The 24837-nt window shown below is 42.7% G+C and overlaps 1 protein-coding gene across 1 annotated transcript; it reads right to left on the bottom strand.

The window, feature by feature from the left end:
- Nucleotides 1–1034: 1034 nt before the first annotated feature.
- On the bottom strand, nucleotides 1035–17996 carry slc26a10 (solute carrier family 26 member 10). Its single transcript, XM_029622673.2, has 18 exons — nucleotides 17398–17996; nucleotides 16475–16585; nucleotides 9886–10043; nucleotides 9442–9606; nucleotides 8931–9083; nucleotides 8725–8807; nucleotides 8436–8583; nucleotides 8077–8190; nucleotides 7830–7907; nucleotides 7587–7682; nucleotides 7342–7448; nucleotides 5482–5551; nucleotides 4414–4593; nucleotides 4259–4313; nucleotides 2649–2737; nucleotides 2464–2518; nucleotides 2005–2111; nucleotides 1035–1846 (listed from the first exon to the last, which is right to left on the bottom strand). Exons 1-18 carry the CDS (start codon nucleotides 17759–17761, stop codon nucleotides 1808–1810), a joined length of 2172 nt encoding a protein of 723 aa, XP_029478533.1. The 5' UTR covers nucleotides 17762–17996; the 3' UTR covers nucleotides 1035–1807.
- Between the last annotated feature and the right edge of the window lie 6841 nt (nucleotides 17997–24837).

The raw sequence follows: 24837 nt of genomic DNA, 5'->3' as shown, positions 1-24837 counted from the left end.
CACTTTACCACCGATTTATTTTGATAATTATGATTCAACAACAACAAAAAGCCAGGACTATTCTACTTGTAGTTAAATAGCCATCAAATTGTTATTGGTTTTTACATTTACATTACATTTAAGTCATTTAGCAGACGCTCTTTTCTAATATAGAATATATTTGATATGGATTTCAGGTTGCTTTTGTAAAATTGTATGTCAAATTGCAATGGCATAGATTCTACAAGTGTCTGGAACTCTATTGGAGGGATGCAAGCGACACCACTCTTCCACAAGAAATTCCATCACTTGTTTTGTTTATGGTGGTAGAAAACACAGTCTCAGGCGCCGCTCCAGAATCTCCCATAAGTGTTCAATTGGGATGAGATCTGGTGACTGAGACGGCCACGGCATATGGTTTACATCGTTTTCATGCTCATAAAACCATTCAGTTACCACACCTGCTGAGGAGCATTTCTGTCTGTAGTAAAGCCTTCTTGTGGAGAAAAACCCAGTCTGATTGACTGGGCCTTGGCTCCCCAGTGGATGGGCCTGGCTCCCCAGTGGATGGGCCTATGCCCTCCAAGGCCCATCTACTGTATGGCTGCACCCCTGCCCAGTCATTTGAAATCCATAGGTCCTAATTTATTTATTTTGATTGACTGATTTCCTTGTTGGTGACTGTCCTTTGTACTGCTGTACATTTCAGAGGGGCTAACAGTATTCCCCATTTCTTCACTGTCTGACACACTGACCCACTGAACAAAACCAAATACTCTTTTGTCTTCTTCCCAATCTGTCAATCAGACAGGCATGCCTGGACATTCCACCTTCAGTCTCTCTGGGTTAAATTGGGTCTTCAGGGAAAGAATTAGAAATGTAAACTAGTCTGTTTGTGCATACAGTATTAGATAAAAAAATATATAGATATATTTTGTCAAAATCTGGTAGTTTGTACTTAGAATATGTATTTCAGGAATTTAACTTGTCTAGGGAGAATGCACCATAATCAGCATTGCTAAATTCCACAAATGTAAAAGTGACCAGGTAAGCTGTACATTTTGAGCATGTTTATTGTAAAAGAACTCAATAAAAGTATTACAAAAACTGCAGGAGGACATTACAGTTGCAGACAATACAGGTATCTGTACGTAATTTCACTCCTTTTCTGCAGTGCATTTCATTATAAACACAATGTACAGTACACAGAAATATACATTTACAACACATAAGGCATTATTTCACGTGAATATACATGTCTCCCTTTTAAGAAAAGCATTCAGTGCATTTTATCCATCGGAATAATATTCACTTTTGTATGACAGAATTACAAAACAAATACCAGTAATGGTTGGCCACTATTTCTCCAGCATTCAGATATAATAAGCAATGTTTTAACAGATAATAATCAAATAATGTATATATTTGTGTTTACTAGGGTTATTGTAGTAGATAAACTTCTCTCATTGGCCTCTTCTCCTGGATTCCAGTGAGTAGCAGGCGTACTTTATGTGTCATACGTGCTCTGCCACCGTTGTGGTCACTTGTGCAAGTCTCTTCAGTATTGTTCCTTCAAAATACTTATTGAAAATACTGGGATTGACCCTTCATTTCATACGGAAATGCTACAATACGCTGCTCCCTTCTTGAAGCCCAACCATGGCATACTAGTATACACATTTAACACAGCACTGCACCTGTCTTAGACCAGGAACAAACCTTGATGTTCAGCGATTGTAGAGGGAGAGATGTTTTCCCCCCTGGTCTGTATCGTGCATGTTACTGCATATCAGTTCATCTTGACGTGTAAAATGGCCGACCAACCATCTCACACCCAAACGGTAGTCGTGTTTTCTGGAGTTTGCTCCTGTCATGAACAAAAACCAAGCACGTTCACAGGTTTTGGTTACTATATTGCCGTAGATAATTGAAACTGTGTTCCTGTATAATTACTCCATTACAGCACTACTGTAAACCCATTCTTCATCAAGCCTTCAACGTCGTGTCAATGCTTGTGTTTTGTACCTTCTGTTGTTGAATGTACATCACAGCATCGTGGACCGTAACAAAGATGTGTTGTGGGTTCATGTAGTTCATCAGTCCACTGGAGGTTAGGATCCTCAGAACACTCTCTGTCGGGGAAGAGTACCTTCTATCAATGTTCTAGATCCCTCAAATTCAAATCTGGACCTCGAAACCAGTTCCACTGCTTTTAAAAAAATGATTCCCTTCTAACCAGGGACTGATTTAGACCTTGGACACTAATTGGGTTCATTAAATGATCAGGTAGAACAGAAAACCAGTAGTAGTCAAGACCTCGTAGGGTTTTACATTTTAGAACTTCAGTCAGTGCTGTTAGATCTAGAGTCGAAACATTCCCCGTTCAACATTACATCACACGTCAGACTCCTGCTAAACATACGTTTGGATGATTGAACTTATTGCTATTGAAATGATCGTTATACATTCATTTGTTGAACTTACCATTGCAATTGGCCAAATATATGCAAACCCCAACTTTCTGGCATTCAATACACATCTGGAAAAAGAGGCATCATTAATTCCACCGATACTAGAAGGAAAGATAACATACTGTAGAACAAGGTACTGCATGTTCGTCTAGCAGAAGGTACTGCACAACAAAATACTACATCGTTTACTTTTCTCACCTGTATGAAGAGTCTGGCTCCAGCAACATCGACAAAAATCACACTGCTGCAATCTATTAGTACTGCCTGGACTTCACTTTCAGCTGTTTCTGCAGGGACAACATTAGGGAAGGGAAAGGGGGATACCTAGTCAGTTGTACAACTGAATGCATTCAACTGAAATGTGTCTTCCGCATTTGATCCCAACCCCTCTCAATCAGAGAGGTGTGGGGGGGCTGCCTTCATCGACATCCGCGTCTTTGGCACTCAGGGAACAGTGGGTTAACTGCCTTGCTCAGGGGTAGAACAACAGATGCTTACCTTGTCATCTCGGGGATTTGATCCAGCAACCTTTCGGTTACTGGCCCAATACTCTAACCACTAGTTCAGTGTATTACTGATAGAGAGTTAAAGGCCCAATGTAGCCATTTTTATATCAATATCAAATTTTTACTGGGTAACAATTAAATACCTTACTGTAATAGTTTTCCATACAAATTGACAAAAATACCTTGGGAGCAGTCTGAGTGGGGAGGGGAGAAACTTAAAACTGTTATTGGTAGAGAGTTTTGGAACTCTATTTCTTATTGGTCTATTTAACCAATGGTGATGTCACCATAGAAAGCTGAAACTCCCGGCCATTGAAACAGGCTGATTAGAAGGTCCTGTCTAGATCACCCTGATCAGATTTTTTGAACACTTTGTTCGTTTCATCGGCTATTGTTCAATATGATACAATACACAAGAAAAACTGGGCCCTTACTTACAGTGCATTTGGAAAGTATTCAGACCCCTTGACTTTTTCAACATTTTGTTACGTTACAGCCTTATTCTAAAATGGATTAAATTATCAATCTATACACAATACCCCATAATGACGAAGCAAAAACAGGGTTTTACATTTTTTTTGCAAAAGTATTAAAAATAAAAAACAAATATACCTTACTTACATAAGTATTCAGACCCTTTGCTATGTGAGTTGAAATTCAGCTCAGGTGCCTAGTGTTTCCACTGATCAAACTTGAGAGGTTTCTACAACTTGATTGGAGTCCACCTGTGGTAAATTCAATTGATTGGACATGTTTTGGAAAGGCACAACCTGTCTATATAAGGTCCCACAGTTAACAGTGCATGTCAGAGCAAAAACCAAACCATGAGGTCGAAGGAATTATCCATAGAGCTCCGAGACAGGATTGTGTAGAGGCACAGATCTGGGGAATGGTACCAACAGATTTCTGCAGCATTTAAGGTCCCCAAGAACACAGTGGCCTCCATCATTCTTAAATGGAAGAAGTTTGGAACTACCACGACTCTTCCTAGAGCTTGCCGCAGGCCAAACTGAGCAATCGGGGGAGAAGGGCCTTGGACAGGGAGGTGAACGTGACCCGGTGGTCACTCTGTGGAGATGGGAAAACCTTCCAGAAAGACAATCATCTTTGCAGCACTCCACAAATCAGGTGTTTATGGTAGAGTGGCAAGAGGAAGCCACTCCTCAGTAAAAGTCACATGACAGCCCGCTTGAAGTTTTCCAAAAAGGCACATGAATACTTTCCGAATGCACCGTAAGTAGTCCTGTACCCAGATTACATTACTGCAAACTATATACAGTACTTTTATGTATTATCACTCACCAGATTTAAAGAACTCATTCTCAGATGAAAATGATGTGTTTGCGACACCTCTCTCCTGAAAACAAAAGACATTGCCAGTAAGTTATAGAACATATGTTTTGATATTTTCTAATGTACAAGATGTGATCTAGCCCAGATATAATGTGCAGTCTTACCACAGTGCTGACAGCCTCTCTTTCCCTCTTCTCCAGGGCCTTCCTGGCCTTCTCTCTACTGCGGATCCTCTCTGGGGTGAGGCCCAGCAGACGACTCATGTCCTCTCTGAAGAAGCTGCGGTTGCCGTAGTAGATGGGCCCGTTGTATGTCAGGATCTTTACACCTGGAACTTCATAGCACTAAGGAGAGGGGACGGAGAGAGGCAGGTTAACAGAGCACTCATCCCAAACATCACTTGTTGAGAGGTGTTTTTTTTTTTTAAAGAGTGCAGACAGAATGTGCTTTTCTTGCTTCCCACCCCTCTTTTTTAAACAGTTGAGTCATTAGAAGATGCTGTAATCCAGTGCGGTTTGCAATAACTAAAATAAGTTATAAGGTGTGTTTTCAAAGGGACAAGGTGACACACCTACAGACATTGATATAGAGCTCTACTACCTGACATGTCCTCGAAGGGCCCTGACATTATAAATTGGGTTAGGGCCCAAAAAAATCATCCATAACTAGGGTACAGGCAGGGCTCGAGGATCACTAAAGTTGATCGCTAACATTTTGAAGCTGAGCCATTTGCGCGTGCTCTGCTGCGCAGTAGAGTCATACCTGACTGACACCCTAAGAAAGTGTCAGAAGTGCTTCAACCTCGTCAAATATACGACAGGAGAGATTATGTCACAGAAAATAATAATGCCCCTTGAGTTTTGTCTGAGTTTAAAGGGACAAAAAGTAGCTAACAGCTAACTGCTCTCTCATGTATCTTGGATTTATTAATGGAGGAAGTTATTCCTGATTTCGGGTTTCGGGCAGAAGCAATCGGACCTCAGTAGGGTAGGACCTGAACATCACAGGCATGGGTAGGACTCGGTTTTAAAATTCATGCCCGTGCAGCGCTCTACATTGATCACTGTCTGAAACTATGATACTAATGAGGGTTTCTCACGATTGCATCACATTAGCAGTTTTTACTTCACAACTACATCAAGAATCACTGGAAGTATTTGTATTGTGATTAATATGATATCTTTACAGACAGAAAAATATCTCTACAGTGTGTACAGGAGAATTCCTCTCACCTTGTTGTGGTTCTCTAAAGGTCTGTAGATCTCTGTGTTGCTCGCTCTGCCCAGCACGGAACACCCAGCCCTGAGGAAAACGGTGTTATTATTATGGGAGTGTATGCATACACTGAGTATACCAAACGTTAGGTACAACTTCCTAATATTTACTTGCACCTAGGGCTGTGGCGGTCAGAAAAATGTTGTCAGCTGGTGATTGTCAAGGAAATAACTGTCGGTCTCACGGTAATTGACCGTTAATTAACATAAACACATTTAGCATCTCCTGGCTTCAACACAGACTACAAGCCACTGATGCTGATCTTTGGAACATCTACATTTTAAGTCTAATAAATCCATGTAATATAGCCTACACCTTCACAATAAATCCATTATTTATTTTAGACAGTTCTATAGAAGTACTTATAGAAATACTTAATTTCCATCATGATTTGCAAATAAATTCATTAAAAATCCTACAATGTGATTTTCAGGATTTTTTTTCTCATTTTGTCTGTCATAGTTGAAGTGTACCTATGATGAAAATTACAGGCCTCTCTCATATTTTTATGTGGGTGAACTTGCACAATTGGTGGCTGACTAAATACTTTTTTGCCCCACTGTATGTGTGAAGTTTTGGGGGGGATTTAGAATGGATCATTATCATGCACCTGTATCGAAAAAGGGGCAATGGTAGAGCTTACACCTATAGAAAGCTTATCCTCCTCTTTTTAATAGAGGCCATCACACTGTTTTCTCACGCAATTACATAGCCTATAGAAATGTTGCGCAACATGAGCTCATGGGCTTTCATGAAGTGTTTGATTAGATTTTCGAATACATTTGAATTGATGCCAGAGTGATTAGAGGGACAATAGAGTGCTGAGTAGCAGGCAGTTAGCAAGTTTGGTAGGCTAATAATGACCATCAGCAGCATCAGAGCTTGGAGAAGCCAGATTACTGTGACTAAACGGTCACGTGGAATTGACTGCCTTCATGACTTGTGACTGCCAGTGTGGCGTTATTACGGTCACAGCAACAGCTTTAGTTGTGCCCCACCCTTTTGCCCACAAAACAGCCTCAATTTGTCGGGGCATAGACTCTACAAGGTGTCCAAAGCATTCCACAGGGATGCTGGCCCACGTTGACTTCAAAGCTTCTCACAGTTGTGTCAAGTTGGCTGGATGTCCCTTGGGAAGTGGAGCATTCGTGATACACACCGGAAATTGTTGAGCATGACAAATCTAGCAGTGTTGTAGTTCTTGACACAAGCCAGTGCACCTGGCAACTACTACCATACTGTTTCGTATAGTCAGTGTATGGTGTTAGTCGACCAATAATATAATGTTCAAATCTCAAAAGTAAACTCTGGTTATGTTTACATTACATTTATTTAGCAGACACTCTTATCCAGAGCATAGATAGATTTTCATACTTGTCCCCCATGGGAATTGAACTCACAACCTTGGTCTTGCAAATACCATGCACTACCAACTGAGCCACTGTATCAATTCTACCTTTGGTGAGTGTATCAAGTTCATATCACAGGTTTATGACGGATATTAATTTGTCCCTATGAGAGACTTCAATTCCGGCACACAGCGGTTTCTAGAGAATTGCATCACATTATTAGAAGGCATAGTTAGAGTTTCGCTAATGATTATTGTTGCTGATGAATGCAGAAATCAAATTAGTACAGATGTAATAACAAATTGTACGCATATACTGTAGATGTACACAGGCAGTTACACTTGGCTAGACATTGGTTACATTTAGCAATAGTAACCTGTACAGTTCCAACGGCTGTAGCTCTTACGGAAACATTGACACACTGTGTCTGTGTTGTCAAGTGTTGAGAGGTGCGAAGGCATAGCGTACCTCTGTGTGCGACAGATGACTGTCATCATCGAGAAGACCACTCCAATAGCCAGACCCATATCGACATTCAGGACCACAACAGACAGCCAAGTCACCAGCCACACTACCTGCAAAACACATACAGTACAGTCCATATAAGGTCACAAGTATGCAGGCCACATTGGTTCTCACAGGGGTTGATCACTAAACCACTTGCCCAAAAATGGTATATTTATACAAAGCAATGGTAACACTGAGAGACTTACGAAGTCAATCTTGCTGACTCGCCAGAGGTCTGGAAGGTCCTGGAACTGTAGAAACATCTGCCTGAGGCTGGTGACATTGATACAGGCCAGCACTGCCTAGGGAGAGAATTAACGCAGGGTGGATCAGGACATTACGAGTAAATGACTCGGAAGACGAGTGCGTGTCGTTTTATGCCCTTTTGTTTGCACAAACTAGCTAAAGTCTGTATGCCTCCACCTTTTAGTAGACACACACGGACTCACCTTGGGCAGGAAGTAGAAGAGAGGTCCAATCAGCAGTAGAACTATCAGAACCACCAGACTGGTGAACAAGCCAGAGAGCTGAACGGACAGAGAGACAGAGAACATTAAATGACGTTAAAGGAATGAATGTATCATCATGCCAGAAGCACATGGCGAGGCAGACAAATAGGGCATCGAGAAAGTCATCCGTACAGATTCAAGTAAAGACAAAGCCTGGAAAGTAGGCTTAATATAAAGTCGTGTGTACCTGTGTGAATCCCCCAGAACTCTCCAGGATGTTGGTGGTGGCCAGAGTGGCTGAGCTGGGGAAACAGGTGAAGAGAGACGACACTGTGTTGGAGATACCATGGGCCAGGAGCTCCTGGAGAAACAAGGCAAACATGATGACGATGATGCTGATGATGACGACGATGATGACGACGACGACGATGATGATGGTAATGATAACGCTTGTCCTTAAAGATGGACTTCTTGTCACAGCTCACAGATTACACACACAGAAGTCACATTGAACGTGTAATGCCTTGTACACGGAGACCAGATTTGAGTGAGTATTGATTTTCCAGCACTACTGAATGATATTAGTCGAGGACCACTGTAGCCTACCTGGTTGGGTTGGATGGAGTAGCCGTGCTTGTCTGCGTAGATCATTGCCAGTGAGACGGACACAGCATAACCCACGAACGTAATGGCAACCGTGTCTCCAGCGATCTCAGGCAACTTGTGCAAGGCAGGCATCCGTGGACTAGGGAAGCTACACAGTCAAAACATGGTCAAAACCTGACACTCACTCTGTTTATAATGGTTAATTTCTCTTTTAAAAGAAGTTAAATGATGATGATGATGATGATGATGATGTCACTAGATGGAGATGCTCAGTTAGTGGATACCTTACCCTGCAGGAATGTGTCCCACTATCTGAACGTCATAGTTTGAGTCCAGAGAGGAAGCATAGGCCACTCCTGTAGCTATTATCACCTGAGAAAGAGAGACATCAAATTGAGATATAACACACCAATAAGCACGTCACAAACGTTACAGCTACACAGAGCTACATTGAACATGACCAGTATTATAATAGCTGTTCTCTTCGTGACTGACCGTGAGGATCTCTACGGGGATGGGTGTGCGTAGGTACTGTCGGAATCTCATGTTGACTTCTTTGACCGGTACCAGGATGGCCAGACACACCAGGGAGGTCAGTAGCTCAGCCATGTTGGTTTGGGGAAGGTTCTCTATGACAGACGCAAGGGTCTGGAGGACACAGACAGGGGGGAAGGAGTTAACACACACACGGGGGGTGATGGATTTCATCGGGCCATGTTGGTGTGGGGCGGGTTATAGTGAAGAGAGGAGCAACTCTTTCAATTGTCTCTTCCCACAACCTGGTGTTTATGATTGTCGAGGTTCTTTTACAAGGTTAAATTTAACCTCGTGAGGTTTTGAGAACCCCCTCAGTTCTCTTTTATTTGAGACTTCTTCTCTCCTTCAGAGAACCTGGGTTATGATAGTAAACCGTTTTTATTACAATTCCACAACATACTGGAGCTCTAAACCACTGTAAACTGAACACTGTATCATCCTGATCATTGTCACTTCTCCGACTGCTGACCTTGAAGAGTGAGAAGGGGCCGGTGTGGCGGGGGAGCCGCAGTCCCAGCATGCTTTGCAGCTGTGAGATGGTGACGTGGAAGGCTGCAGCGCTGGTGAATGCCTTGACGATGGGCTCTGACAGGTATGTAGAGAGGAAACCCAGCTGTAGCCCAAACATACAGAGCTGTGAAACAAACAACATTTAGTCAGGACTACAACATCTAAACACTATAGAAATACCATTCCATCTACAGGGCCATGCCATCTTAAACCTGTCCTTTACCTTGCTTCCTGCTTAAAACATCATAGGGAGGTGAGGAGAGCAGCTCTTCTGATCTTGGCCTCCAATGCTCTCCTCGCTTCCCTCTGAAGTTTTGAGACGGAGATGAGGAGAGGATGCAGGGAATCGAGGGAAAGAAATACTTTTGAGATTCAACCAGAGAGAACTCTATGTATCACTCACCATCATGATCCCTGAGAGTAGGGCTACAGCGGAGGCAACCCCAATCCTCTGGGCCTCAAAGTCTGCAGCCTCTGGACTGGAGGAGTTGAGCTGTAGAGGGGTGGGCACCAGCTGTTCCACCACTGAGCCTGTCATCAGGCTCACCACTGCAAAGGTACCTGGGAAACAGACACAGCTAGTCTGTGATTCAACCGCTCAGCACCACTACCAAAACAGCCACGCGGCGGCTCAACAACACAGCAATGAAGCAACTCAGCATCAGTGTGAGCACAGATGCAACGGAAGTGTTTTGGTGAACTAGGCTCTGTTCATATACAATGCATTTGGAATGTAATCAGGCCCTTCAGTTTTCCACATTTTGTGACGTTACAGCCGTTTTCCTCATCAATCTGCACACAATACCCCACAATGACAAAGCAAAGCAGGGTTTTTGAAATGTTAGCACATTTATTACAAATAAAAAAATAGAAATACCTTATTTACATAAGTATTCAGACCCTTTGCTATGAGACCTGAAATTGAGCTCAGGTGCATCCTGTTTCCATTGATCATCCTTGAGATGTTTCTACAACTTGATTGGAGTCCACCTGTGGTCAATTCAATTGATCGGACATGATTTGGAAAGGCACACCCCTGTCTATATAAAGTCCCACAGTTGACTGTGCATGTCAGAGCAAAAACCAAGCCATGAGGTCAAAGGAATTGTCCTTAGAGCACTGAGACAGGATTGTGTGGAGGCACAGATCTGGAGAAGGGTACCAAAACATTTCTGCAGCATTGAAGGTCCCCAAGAACACAGTGACCTCCATCATTCTTTAATGGAAGAAATTTGAAACCGCCAAGACTCTTCCTAGACCTGGATGCCCGGCCAAACTGAGCAATCGGGGGAGAAGGGCCTTGGTCAGGGAGGGCCGATGGTCCCTCTGACAGCGCTCCAGAGTTCCCCTGTGGAGATGGGAGAACCTTCCAGAAGGACAATCATCTCTGTAGCACCAGACGATGAGCAAAACGATCTAGTTGCCACTCCTGAACGGAGGAAAAAGCACCAACTGTGCCATGTACATCTGCACCCTATTACGCACGTTCCTCCGTTCCTCTGGCGCCGAGGAGTGGGAGTCCACAGAGGACGGTAAAACCTGTTCTTTTGGCCAGTACGGTTACACCGCTGGGTTCTTCTCCTTTGTCATGCTATGTCCGCGCATGGTGAGGAGGATGTCCCTGGTCCCGACGATTGAGTACTGCAGGGTAGATTGAAAAATTCACTGGATGTTTCGGATAGCCTTCTCGCTCATCTAGCTGCTGATAGGCGAGACGAGTCAGTTGGTCTGACTCTGAGTTTTGCAGTTTTGTTTTCTGATACCCCAACACGTGCAAACTTGATGGAACACGATATTGGCGCTAGGGATGCTGGCCCCCTCCGTCAGCGGTTCTATAGAGTTTATTCAGAGAAAGGGCGTTGTCTGGATGCTGAGATCAGGTACATGCTGGAGGAGAGTGATATTGCAGAGCCTTCTTTCTCCAGCTGGGCTTCTCCCTGTATCTTTGTCAGTAAACCGGATGGGACAAACACATTTTGTATGGACTACCGTAAGGTAAACAGTGTCACTAAGCCAGATTAATTTCCTCTTCCCCGGATAGAGGACTGTGTTAATCAGGTCGGAGCAGCGAAGTTTGTGAGCAAGTTTGACCTGTTAAAGGGCTATTGGCAGGAGTCACTGATGTGTAGGGAACATGAAATCTCTGCCTTTATTACACCTTCAGGTCTGTACTCGTATTTGGTTATGAGTTTCGGCCTGCGTAATGCACCTGCCACTTTTCAGCGCCTTATGAACAGGGTTGTCTCTGGTCTTGTTGGGTGTACTGTTTATCTGGACGATGTAGTGGTTTATGCAGATACTTGGGAGGAGCATCTGGCCCGTAATCAAGCTTTGTTTGACTGCCTGGCTGCGGGTCACCTCCCTATCAAATTAGCTAAGTGTGAGTTTGCTCAGGCGACCGTTACGTACCTTGGTAAGGTGGTTGGGTAGGGTGAGGTGCATCCTTTCCGGGCTTAAGTGGTAGCTATTGATGCTTTTCTACCGCCAACCACTAAAAAGGAACTGATGCGTTTCTTGGGAATGATTGGTTATTACCATAGTTTCTGTAGGAACTTCTCTACCTTGGTCTCTCCCCTGACAGATTTGCTGAAAGCTAAGAAGGTTTACGTCTGGTCCCCTCTCTGTCAACCTCAACTTCGGTGCTGGCTGCTCCTTGCGTGTGGATGCGAGTCACGTGCAGGTGGATGGGAGTCACATGGGGGCAGGTGCAGTCCTGCTGCAAGCAGATGTGTCTGATGTTGAGAGGCCTGTTAGTTGATTTTCCAAGAAGTTGAACCATTATCAGTTGAACTACTCCGTGGTGGAAAAAGAAGCGCTAGCACTCATATGGGTGCTACAACACTTTGAGGTGTATGTCGGGTCAGATGTAGTTTGCTGGGGCAGTGGGGTAGCGTTTACTAGGACAGTATTTTGTTTGCGTTTATGTATGCTTGGTTGCTGTGGTGTTGCTGTGGTGTTCCTTGGTCCCTGGTTTTATGGATAGGAGTGTGACGACCCTCCCACTCTGTCTGCCTAATTCTTTCTCTTTGCTCTTGTTTTCCTTAATAGGATGTTGGTGGGCGGAACTGGGAGGGTCGTCTGCGAAATGGGACACACATGGGCTCAGGTGTGTCCCGGGGATTAATACAGTCGTGGCTAAAAGTTTTGAGAATGACACAAATATTAAATTCCACAAAGTTTGCTGCTTCAGTGTCTTTAAGATATTTTTGGAATACTGAAGTATAATTACAAACATTTCATAAGTGTCAAAGGCTTTTATTGACAATTACATGAAGTTGATGCAAAGAGTCAATATTTGCAGTGTTGACCCTTCTTTTTCAAGACCTCTGCAATCCGCCCTGGCATGCTGTCAATTAACTTCTGGGCCACATCCTGACTGATGGCAGCCCATTCTTGCATAATCAATGCTTGAAGTTTGTCAGAATTTGTGGGTTTTTGCTTGTCCACCCGCCTCTTGAGGATTGACCACAAGTTCTCAATGGGATTAAGTGTTGGGGAGTTTCTTGGCCATGGACCCAAAAGATCAATATTCTGTTTCCTGAGCCACTTTTGCATTATGGCAAGGTGCTCCATCATGCTGGAAAAGGCATTGTTCGTCTCCAAACTGTTCCTGGATGGTTGGGAGAAGTTGCTCTCGGAGGATGTGTTGGTACCATTCTTTATTCAAGGCTGTGTTCTTAGGCAAAATTGTGAGTGAGCCCACTCCCTTGGCTGAGAAGCAACCCCACACATGAATGGTCTCAGGATGCTTTACTGTTGGCATGACACAGGACTGATGGTAGCGCTCACCTTGTCTTCTCCGGACAAGCTTTTTTCCAGAAGCCCCAAACAATCGGAAAGGGGATTCATCAGAGAAAATGACTTTACCCCCGTCCTCAGCAGTCCAATCCCTGTACCTTTTGCAGAATATCAGTCTGTCCCTGATGTTTTTCCTGGAGAGAAGTGGCTTCTTTGCTGCCCTTCTTGACACCAGGCCATCCTCCAAAAGTCTTTGCCTCACTCTGCGTGCAGATACACTCACACCTGCCTGCTGCCATTCCTGAGCAAGCTCTGTACTGGTGGTGCCCCGATCCCGCAGCTGAATCAACTTTAGGAGATGGTCCTGGCACTTGCTGGACTTTCTTGGGCTCCCTGAAGCCTTCTTCACAAGAATTGAACCGCTCTCCTTGAAGTTCTTGATGTTCCGATAAATGGTTGATTTAGGTGCAATCTTACTGGCAGTAATATCCCTGCCTATGAAGCCCTTTTTGTGCAAAGCAATGATGACGGCATGTGTTTCCTTGCAGGTAACCATGGTTGACAGAGGAAGAACAATGATTCCAAGCACCACCCTCCTTTTGAAGCTTTCAGTCTGTTATTCAAACTCAATCAGCATGACAGAGTGATCTCCAGCCTTGTCCTCGTCAACACTCACACCTGTGTTAACGAGAGAATCACTGACATGATGTCAGCTGGTCCTTTTGTGGCAGGGCTGAAATGCAGTGGAAATGTTTTTGGGGGGATTCATTTCATTTGCATGGCAAAGAGGGACTTTGCAATTCATTGCAATTCATCTGATCACTCTTCATAACATTCTGGAGTATATGCAAATTGCTATCATACAAACAGCAGACTTTGTGAAAATTAATATTTGTGTCATTCTCAAAACTTTTGGCCACGACTGTACACCTTTCCCCCATATATCCAGGAGACACACTGTTGGTTTTGGTTGTGGCATTTTAGGGCTTCTTTGTGTTTGTTTATTTTGGCACCTCTCAACACCCATCATTATCACCATCTATGCACGCATCCACTCACTTACGCTACTGACTACACACACCATTGTTTCTTGGATATAGTTCCCTTTATTTAATAAATATGTTTCTTATTTCTTTAACTCTGTGTTGTCTCCCTCTTTGTTACCGGCTACGAGCCGGTTCGTAACAAAAGGAACTTGACAGCCTGCTTGGAGTTTTCCAAAAGGCACCTAAAGACTCTGAGACCATGAGAAACAAGATTCTTTGGTCTGATGAAACCAATGCCAAGAGTCACGTCTGGAGGAAACTCCATCCCTACGATGAAGCATAGTGGTAGCAACATCATGCTGTGGGGATGTTTTTCAGCGCAGGAAATGGGAGACTAGTCGAGGGATCGAGGGAAAGATGAACGGAGCAATGTACAGAAAGATCCTTGATCAAAAACTGCTCCAGAGCACTCAGGACCTCAGACTGAGGCGAAGGTTCACCTTCCAACAGGACAACAACCCTAAGCATACAGCCAAGCAAGACAAAGCAGGAGTGGCTTTAAGACACGTCTCTGAATGTCCTTGAGTGGCCCAGCCAGAGCCCGGATTTTAACCGGATCAAACATCTCTGGAGAGACCTGAAAATAGCTGTGCAGCGACGCTCCCGATCCAAACTGACAGAGCTAGAGAGGATCTGTAGATAAGAATGGGAGAAACTCCCCAAATCCAGGTGTGCCAAGCTTGTAGCCTCACACCCAAGAAGACTTAAGGGTGTAATCGCTGTCAAATGTGCTTCAACAAAGTACTGAGTAAAGGGTCTCAATACTTATGTAAATGCTTTTTCATAATGGGGTATTGTATGTAGATTGATGATGAAAAAAAAAACAGATTTAATCAATTCTAGGATATGGCTGTAACGTATTTTTTTTTTGAAAAAGTCAAGGGGTCTGAATACCTTCCGAATGCTCTGAATAGTATAAAGGGAATAAATTATATATATTTTGCACCCGATATACACAATCTACTCCACATTGAATTTAAAAAACAACTAAGCTTTCTTGATTGCATAATTCTTCACTCCCCAGAGTTAATTCATGCCTACATACACAGATTTGAAATCATTGGCCACTTTAATAAATAGAACACTAGTCACTTTAATAATGTCACTTTAATGACGTTTACATATCTTGCATTACTTATCTCATATGTATATATACAGTATTATATACTATCTACTGTATCTTAGTCTATGCCGCTCTGACATTGCTCATCCATATATTTATATATTCTTAATTCCATTTCGTTACTTAGATTTGTGTGTATTAGGTATTTGTTGTGAAATTGTTAGATATTACTTGTCAGATATTGCTGCACTGTCGGAACTAGAAGCACAAGCGTAACATCTGCTAAACACGTGTATGTGACCAATACAATTTGGTTTGATGGTGGAAGCACCTTCGGCAGCCATTACAGCAGGTAATCCTTTTGAATAAGATTCTACTAACTTTGCACAACTCATAGGGAAACATGTATCTATTGTTTTTGTTTTTGTCTCAAACACAGTAAATGTGGTTGTGATTCATTGATGGACAGCAGTATTCAAACCTTGTCTCTGGACTAAGGACTAAGACTGGACCACTCAGGAACACTCCACACTTCTTGGAAAGCCATTCTAGTGTGTCTTTGGCATTAAAATGTGTGTAATTGTCCCGCTGAAAAATAAAACTCTATCCCAAGGTTTTCAAAAGACTGATATCTGGATTTCCTCAAATTTTCTACATGGGCTTTGCTCCTTTCATATTTATTTTTCTCCTGACAAACTCCCCAGTCCCTGGCGGTGGCAAGCATACCCTTAACATGAAGCTGACACAAATTTAGTCATGTTTAGATTCATTTTATGGCAGCAAAATGTGAAGACTGTTCAAGGGTTGTATAGGCTTTCACTAGGCACTGTTTATACTGCTCTTTGTGTGTGTGTGTGGGGGGGTCGTTTAAGCCCTCTTGCAACCTTACCTGCACACCTATATACCTTGTTTTTATCTGTACTTCGTCTTTCACTTGTCTTTTGTGTGTGAATAACTCTAACTAAAACTAAAAAAACTATGATGATTAACTTTGACTTTAGCTCAGGGGACTAACACAGTCTTATGGGGCGGCGGAGACCCTGGTTCAAACCCAGTAGCTGTCACACAGATACCCATGGCAGAGGATTTATCCATATCCATTTGTCAGGCTCCAGTCCTAAAGTATAATATCAGCGTGTGTATACCAGTGGATACATGCCGTCCTGTGCCAAACAGCATGTAGAGAACCACAGGGAAGAAGGAGGTGTAGAGGCCATAGATGGGCGCCACTGACGTCAGTAAGGCAAAGGCCATACCTGTTTTCAGGAAGAGAAACAAGATATTAGGCTACAATCGGTTGCCATCACATACACCCGTGGCTACATGAGTAATTGGTGTCATCTTTAGATAAAAAAGGCTTTGATCTCGTGGTAAATAATGTTGGCAATAAATGCTATGAAATAACACCTGCTATTACTGTATAACTACTTTCAACGCTGGTATTTTCTTGACTCCTTTATCTGAATAACATCCATTGAGATTACATTTTTGAGGTTCCATTTTTCCTGTCAAGCTCAGATGATAATACATTTTTAAAATACATTTTATATTTTGTAACAAGATTATTTTGTACATTGTGTGTGTGTGTGAATGGCATATTGTAAATATATACATTCAAATGTATAAATAATCTGGGCTCTGTGCTATCTGGGATCCGTAGGAGGTCCTTACTCCATTGAAGTTGACATTTGAAATGGTTAATGTAAGGATTAGGTTTAGGTAAGGGTTAGGTTTATGGTTAGGGTAAGAGTATGGGTTAAGGTTGGGGTTTAGTGTAGGGACGTCCCCAAGGAACCGGATAGCATTGACCAATTATCTGGAGTTAACAAAAAGTCCATATTTGAAGGTGTTTATTTCGTTTACATTAGCAATTTGACAAAATCTTGTTAAAATCAATCAAACACACGATTGGTTAGTAATTACTGCCAAAACATTGACACGTGGGAAATAAAACGTCATCACAGAATTGGGGAAAAGTTGTAACAAAATAGTTTGTAAAGATGGTAAATCGACATCAATTTACTACAGTAAACCTTTGCTCACAATATTCACTTAAAAATGTACTCACCTTGTGGAATGTGAAGTATACCGACTGTTAGTCCCGCTATTGTATCACCTAACATCCATTTTTTCAGCCTGTACTTCGGCAGCCAGTTAAAAATGGGAATTCGTTCCCTCAACAGGTGAAGGCATGCTGCACGGGAACACCTGCACCGTTCCGCGATCTTCTCCCGAAAACGTTGACCACCTCCACGGGGCTTGTCCTCGGTACCGTACGACTGTCTGAACCGGTCCTCGGTGTAAATATTTCGGTACACAGCCACTGAAGCGCTCATCTTGTCCTCCAGGTGAGTGTTTACGTCGCCTTTGTTGAAACTAGTTGTAATCTGAGAAGATGAGGCAGAAAATATGCGGTCGCTACTGCTTGTCATATATATAGTAGGAATCTGTCTCTAGTTTGACATCAGAAACCATCGAATTTTCCTGTCTAGTGTTAGGCAGCCAATGACATGGCTCAATGCCGAAACTTTTTGTTATTGTGTTGAACTTTCTTTGGGGTTTCTTTCTTAGCCTACATCCTTGTCCCTGGCAGAGACCCCGTAAAGGTGTGCTTGTGTCCAACGTTTGTGTTGATGGATGCCTGGTCCATAACAATCTGCAGGGTCCTACTGCTACCAGCTTTATGCTTCAGAAAAATGGAAAAAAATGTGACCCATACTCTATTCCTCCTTTCCTGCTATTACACAAACCACCCCCACCGATTGACTTCACCAGACACACACCCACAGTATACTTAACTATTCAAAGAGCCTGGCTTCCCCTTAAAAGTCATACAATGTACAGCTCTGTGTAAAACCCCCCTGAGATCAAAGTGGTATTGTTGCTAAAGTGGAGGTATAGTGTAACCTCTAACCATATCTATTTGCAATTATAAGTGGTGGTCATTTCCGAGAAGGGTTGATTTCTGTATAATAACCCTTGTCTCTGGGGGTGTCTAAATCACCATAGCCCATAGGGAATAGGCCTGGGGAAACCCTGTGTTTGTCACTGCCCATACATAATTAGTCTGGAACGGAAAAGAGAGACAAGAGAACCCTGTTCTGTGAAATGTAATCAGACATGTTGAGCTGCTTGCGGTCCATTGATCAAAACACACCTTGACTCGAATGATGAGTGAGCGTTTTTGTGTGCGATGAAGTTCTCCTCTGATTTTCAGAGAGAGATGAGAGAGGAGTCAAACATATATCTTTCTTTGTCAGATTTGACACTTTTCAGACATTTACCAAAATGATTATTATTATCTCCAGTTTGGAAGTAGTGTAGTGAGCTTTGCTATTGCAATTCGGTAATAAAAAAAAAAACATTTTAGCAGTTGTGAGTAAAAAAAAGTTGTTCAAAGTTGTGAAGCAGATAATTCATGGATGCGTTTTTCTAGCATGTCCAGATTGAAGCAGTCGTATTCAAAATATCCTCTGTCATCAGAAATGGGTGGCAGTTTCCCCTGTCCATTGAGTCAGGAGAGTGGATGTGTCTGTTGAGCAGCAGAGTGAGTGAACGTGGTGTAGGTCACTAAGCTTGGCTAACACCACCAAATCCCACTGCATTATAGGCTAGTGTATTCAATGAGGGAGTGGAAGATTGCAATCTAATAAGCGTTTTGTTCAATAAGAGCCTAGTGAAAAAAGAAACAATGATACAATGTAAAACAGAGGGAGGATTTATTTTTGGTTAAAGCCCAGTGTTTGTGCCCGATGAATGAATGAGCTCCACCCTGCCAAAGTGGAAAGTGGTGCTGGGCTCCAAGTCCGTGCAGAGGCACACACATCCAGGGCACCAGGCACAGGCCACGTCTTTTCACTGTCGTACGTGCACACATACCAGGCCAACACACAGTAATGACGCTAGTGGCGAAAAGTTTGGGCTTGAACCTGGACAAATGTTCAGCGATGTGACCTCACATATACTTTAAAAAAAAATAAGTTTGACCAGAGACTAACGGCATATGCTAATGAGATTTCTAGGCACCCTCACCCTAACTAATTTCAAAGAGCTATTTGAGAGAATCTCTAAAAGGTCCAATTTGGTGGCCCCCATAAATGTCCATATTTTCTTGCAAATGATGTTATTAACATTGATGTTACATAAAGTGAGCAAAAGATCATGTTATGAAATCCCTTTTTTACCACATTGTTATTTCATGGGTGAAAAAGCAAATTGCTCAATAAGCTGAGTGAAGCTTTGGAGCCAAGGAGGGTTTGGGGCCAGACGTGGGGTCTTTCAATACGATGCATAAAGAGTGTAGACTGGATACATTCCAAATTGTGTCTCCACTTTAAATTAACAAAATAAACAGCAAAGTGGTGCCCATGGAGGGATGTTTTTCTTCTGAAAATCCTACATTACTATAATTGTGTGTGTGTGTGTGTGAGGAATGTGTCCATTGTGTTGATCAGCTCTAGAGAATTTCTGAACACACTGACGGCGTGGTGTTGTCTTGTGGCTGTTTAAACAAGATATTAATCAGCAGTGAAAAGGAACAATGTGTTGAATGGAAGAGGATATGAAGCAGGGTCTGGTTAACCCCCAAAGCTAGACTGCTTTCCAAAGACATAGACTTGTAGACGGGTCACAATAAAGCTTAAACAATGACAATGTAAATACCAGAGTGACAGACTGATCCATAAGGGCGAGCTCATGTTTACATTTGAATCAAGATGGACATCCAAATGAGTTTACAGTACATTCCGTTACTAAGTCACAACTGTCAAGCAATGAAAAATTGCATTTTATGTTGTATTACTTAAAAAGCATTTGTGAAGCATCTAGCCTATGGTAGTGTTCAGTGTTTCCCCTAGTATTTCTTTCAGCAGCAGTGGCTAAGGGGGGGGGGGGGGGGACTGTAGGGAGATGATGAGGAGTAACAGGTGTCTGTGTGCTCGTGGCTCTCATTCGCACCACTGCTTGCTCTGTTTGCTACAAATATGTGTTGCAACTTGTCACTCTGATCTTAAAGGAATTGTGCAACATTTGTATGTCTCTGTGTGCAGTTGGAAAGAAGTTGAAGGTAGTTTCGTGAGCCATTGCTAACTATGACTGGAAGTCTACATGAACAGCTAGCATGCTAGCTGGCTAACGCTAGTTAGCAATTGCGCTAACCCTGGTTAGCACCTTCCTTCAAACTGCATGCGGAGACATAAACATTGTATCCATGATTTCATTAGCCTCTAGGTAAGAAGAAAATGGGCTTAGTTTGCAAAATATATATTTTTCTTTATTTTGGGGAGTGGCGGCAACAATTTAGCAGGGGAAACAGTGTTTATTAAGATTTTCCGAATGCTCTATAAAGCTTTTATAAGTTGTGGTTTGTTTAAAGTGGGACCCCATTATTTCAATAGAGGGGGATTTTTTTTATTTTGAAGATGCGTAATCATTATTTGTATGAAACAAAGTCTTGGAACAGAAAAGACTGGTGTGGGGAGTTCTGAGGGTTGTACGAAAATAGTCTTAGATGGCTTGGCAAGCATTATGCTTGGCGGAGTCTTCCTATGATCCCACTTTCCTTGTTGCGTAAACATGAATTACATTATATCAAATTTAAAAAAGATCTCATCCACCCGTGCTGTCTCCTCCATCTCCTCCTTAGTGAGTGTGTGTGTCTGTTTGCCTGCATGCGTGTCCTCAGTGTGTGTCCTCTGTCTTGCTCCCCCTGGGTTAAGAAGGACTGTTATGCGCAGGGTTTTTCCATTCTTCTCTGCCTGGGAGGGGTCGTGACTCTCCAGTGATTTTGTGTGCTATAGTTCCTCCTATTGTTGCTTATCTCCTTTATGGTGACCCCCCCTCCCCCTCCCCGCAGTGGCTCTGTCCTTTGGATCTGACCTTGTCTATGAGGATGGCGGGCCTGGCGGGAGGCGGGGATGGCGGCCCACCTCTCCTGCCTAGGCCTCATGTCCCTGTCTCGTCCAGGTCTCGTCTCCTTGCTGTACCTCTCCCATCCCTTTCCTCTCACTTACTCCCCATGCGCCTCTCCTCTCCATCCCATTTGGGCCCAGCACACCACTTTGTTTGGTTTTATCTACTCCTTTATCCGTCCTTGTCCGTCATGTATCTGCTGATTGTGCATGCTCAGACAGTTGAGATTGAAGGTTCTTTGCTCTCTGTCATAACTCTTATGTAATTTCCACACCAGGACACCATCTTAAGATGCTGTGGGGAAGAGCCAGTCCAAAGCAAAAATATCTCCTGATGTTTATCTAAATCCAATATAGCTACAAATAACCAGGTTCTGCGTGAATTCTGTTCCCAGTACTTTGCCAAGGCATATTGTGTAAAATATTGGACCACATACAATGAATCATTTCAACATTAGAAACATTTCATAGAGCGTGTGTAATGAGGTAGATATTCTTTGTTGCATCTCCAACAAATATCAATGAGTATTAGAATAAGTCTTGCCATTCCGTGTGTGTGTGTGTGTGTGTGTGTGTGTGTGTGTGTGTGGTTAATTAAGCTTGTCTTTATTTCCCCAGATTACTCCTATGATCTAATTACTGCTTGTCGGATTTCATTGGAAATGTTCTTCCCTTCAAGTTATGAGTTACAAGTAAGACATTGATGTTTTCAGTGCTCTCTTTTGCATAGACTTCTGGTAGACATCCTTTTTATGGTTAGAACGTTACACCACTTCCACAGCATGGCCAATGAATTGTTTCCAATTTTGTTCCCAGACGTAAAAAATAATAAATTGATGATTCATTTACAGGATATGAATAATTTTATGTTCATGACCTGAGAGTCAATTGTAGACCTGCGAGACCTGTGTTTCACCTTCACGAACCTTGAGGCGTGAATACGATACTAGGAAGAATGACTATGTACATTAGGCCAACGCTGTCCACTCATCAGACATCTGTGGGATCCATCTCCGGGGCGAATGGGTAGCACCCTGTTACCCTTCCCCTCATCCATCATTCCCTTTCCCAATAACTGTAATGGGACCATTTCCCTGTCTCTGGCTGACGTCCTCTTGGCTCCCGCAGGATGGGAATGTGTACTGTAGGTGTGGGTGTAGGTTGGCTATTTTAGATCCTTGTTCCAGTAGTCCATGTCAGGCCAAATGGGGAAACAGATGCTTGAGTAATCAACCTTTTCTGTTACGGGCATTCAACCTGGTTGTGTAAATTACGAATGATGTAAATAGTTGTCTGCTGTGGCTGTAGAGGAAGAAGGAAGTGTGCTCTGATGACGTGTCACTGCACCCTAAAGCGCTGACGATGGGTGAGGTTCTTTGCTCCTCCATGTTGGGGATTGTACCAAATCGGTGACTGCTGAGAGGTCAAGGGGTTGTCTAACGAGGATAAAACAGTGACCTCTTGATGGTTGTGTCTATGTTGTATAAGCACCCATGTGGTTTATCCTCTCTGCGAGGAGAACAAAAGGTCAACACTGGTTCCTCCTCTGGCCTTCCTTTCCTCTCCTTGATGATGCTGACCCTCCAGTCACTGTTACTGTCTCCTCAACCCTGACCACTGGGCGCCACTGTTACAATATGGGGCCTCGGATAGAAAACAAAACCCTTGTCGTCTGCCTTGTGTTTAGTCTCATCGGTGTGTTTTTTCTGCCTGTCTGTCATGGCACTTGCAGTGCCTTCATAAAGTAGTCACATCCCTTGACTTTTTCCACATTTTGTTGTGTTACTGCCTGAATTTAAAATGTATTAAATATAGATGTTTTGGTCACTGGCCTACACACAATACCCCATAATATAAAATTGAAATTATGGTTGTTAAAATGATTCAACCACAAAGACCAGGGATGTTTTCCAATTCCTCGCAAAGAAGGGCACCTATTGGTAGAGGGGTCAAATTTTGGGCATGGCGAAGTGATTAATTACAATTTGGATAGTGTTTCAATACACACAGTCACTACAAAGATACAGGCATCCTTCTTAACTCAGTTGCTGGAGAGGAAGGAAACCGCTCAGGGATTTCACCATGAGGCCAATGGTGACTTTAAAACGGTTACAGAGTTTATTGGCTGTGATAGAAAACTGAGGATGGATCAACAATATTGTAGTTACTCCAAAACACTAACCTGATTGACAGAGTGAAAATAATGAAGCCTGTACACAATAAAAATATTCCAAAACATGTATTCTGTTTACAACAAGGCACTTAAGTAATACTGCAAAAAACGTGGCAAAGCAATTCACTTTTTTTCTTGACTATAAAGTGTTGTGTTTGGGGCGAATCCAATACAACACATTACCAAGTACCAGTCTCCATATTTTCAAACATAGTGGTGGCGGCATCATGTTATGGGTATTCTTGTAATTGTTAAGGACTGGGGAGTTTTTCAGAATAAAAAAGAAATGGAATGGAGCTTAGCACATGGTAAAATCCTAGAGGAAAACCTGTTTCAATCTACTTTCCACCAGACACTGGGAGATGAATTCACCTTTTAGCAGAACAATAACCTAAAACACAAGGCCAAATCTACACTGGAGTTGCTTACCAAGAAGACAGTGAATGTTCCTGAGTGACTCAGGGGTGTAAATCCTTATGTAAATTAAATATTTCTGTATTTAATTTGGAATACATTTGCAAAAATGTCTAAAAACATGTTTTCACTTTGTCAGTATGGGGTATTGTGTGTAGGTGGGTGATACTTTAAAAAAATCCATTGTGAATTCAGGCTGTAACACACCAAAGTGTAGAATAAGTCAAGGGGTATGAAATACGTTTCTGAATACACTGTAGAAAGGAAAGAAAGGTCAGACCTGGATTCAAATAGTATTTGTTTTCTTTCAAATACTTTAGCTGTGCTTGATTGAGCAAAGGTATCTGAGCTTGCCTAGCGCAATGGATCCAATGGAATAGATGGATCATCTGCAACATTGCCAGGCTTTTTCTGTTTTCTTGCTGGTTGTGTGTTTAATATTATTTGTGTGTGTGTGTGTGTGTGTGTGTGTGTGTGTGCACGCGCACGTGTTTGACATCCTGGCCCGTGCCGGAGCATTGTGCAGCTCAAGTGCTCAGCGGCGACACAGCCTTGAGCCTCATTGTGAGGGCTGCTGCTGCCATTGTATTCTTCGCTACCCTACCGTGCCTCCACTCCTAGCCCACAACACACACAAATACACGCACATAGTTACTTTCCAGATAAAGCCAAAGAATTCAAAAGAGGGAAGTACAGTATTAATATATTAGAAAAAGCCAGAGACTACATATACAGTAGAGTGAGGTCTCCTACAGCCTTTGGTATTTAAACTGTACCACAGGAACCAGCTACTCTGCACTAAAGTTGAATGGCTCTTGGCTAGTGGATGAAGTGACACCAATTGTATTTTGTATTTTATTATACTATAGTTATTGTCCAAACTGACATTCTTCCCAAACGATATTCTTGATGTGAAATAAGGTGTGGAGGGTGTAGATTCTACAGAGCTGGTAGGGTAGGACATGCGTTTGCGTTGAACCACTTCAGTACTTTCTGCTGCCTTGTGCGTGAG

This window comes from Oncorhynchus nerka, linkage group LG20 (genome assembly GCF_034236695.1).
Source record: "Oncorhynchus nerka isolate Pitt River linkage group LG20, Oner_Uvic_2.0, whole genome shotgun sequence".
NCBI classification, from domain to species: domain Eukaryota; kingdom Metazoa; phylum Chordata; class Actinopteri; order Salmoniformes; family Salmonidae; genus Oncorhynchus; species Oncorhynchus nerka.
The sequence above is the reverse complement of the archived record's forward strand: the minus strand, read 5'-3'. Positions and strand labels throughout refer to the sequence as shown.

Bases quoted from the DNA above. Each gene is read 5' to 3' on its own strand.
- slc26a10 (XM_029622673.2), bottom strand. From the start codon at position 17,761: ATGACAAGCAGTAGCGACCGCATATTTTCTGCCTCATCTTCTCAGATT. The intron at 4,594-5,481 runs GTGAGAGGAATT...CCCTCTCCTTAG, and splicing joins CTTTAGAGAACCACAACAAG to TGCTATGAAGTTCCAGGTGT. The intron at 4,314-4,413 runs GTAAGACTGCAC...TTTTGTTTTCAG, and splicing joins GAGAGGCTGTCAGCACTGTG to GAGAGAGGTGTCGCAAACAC.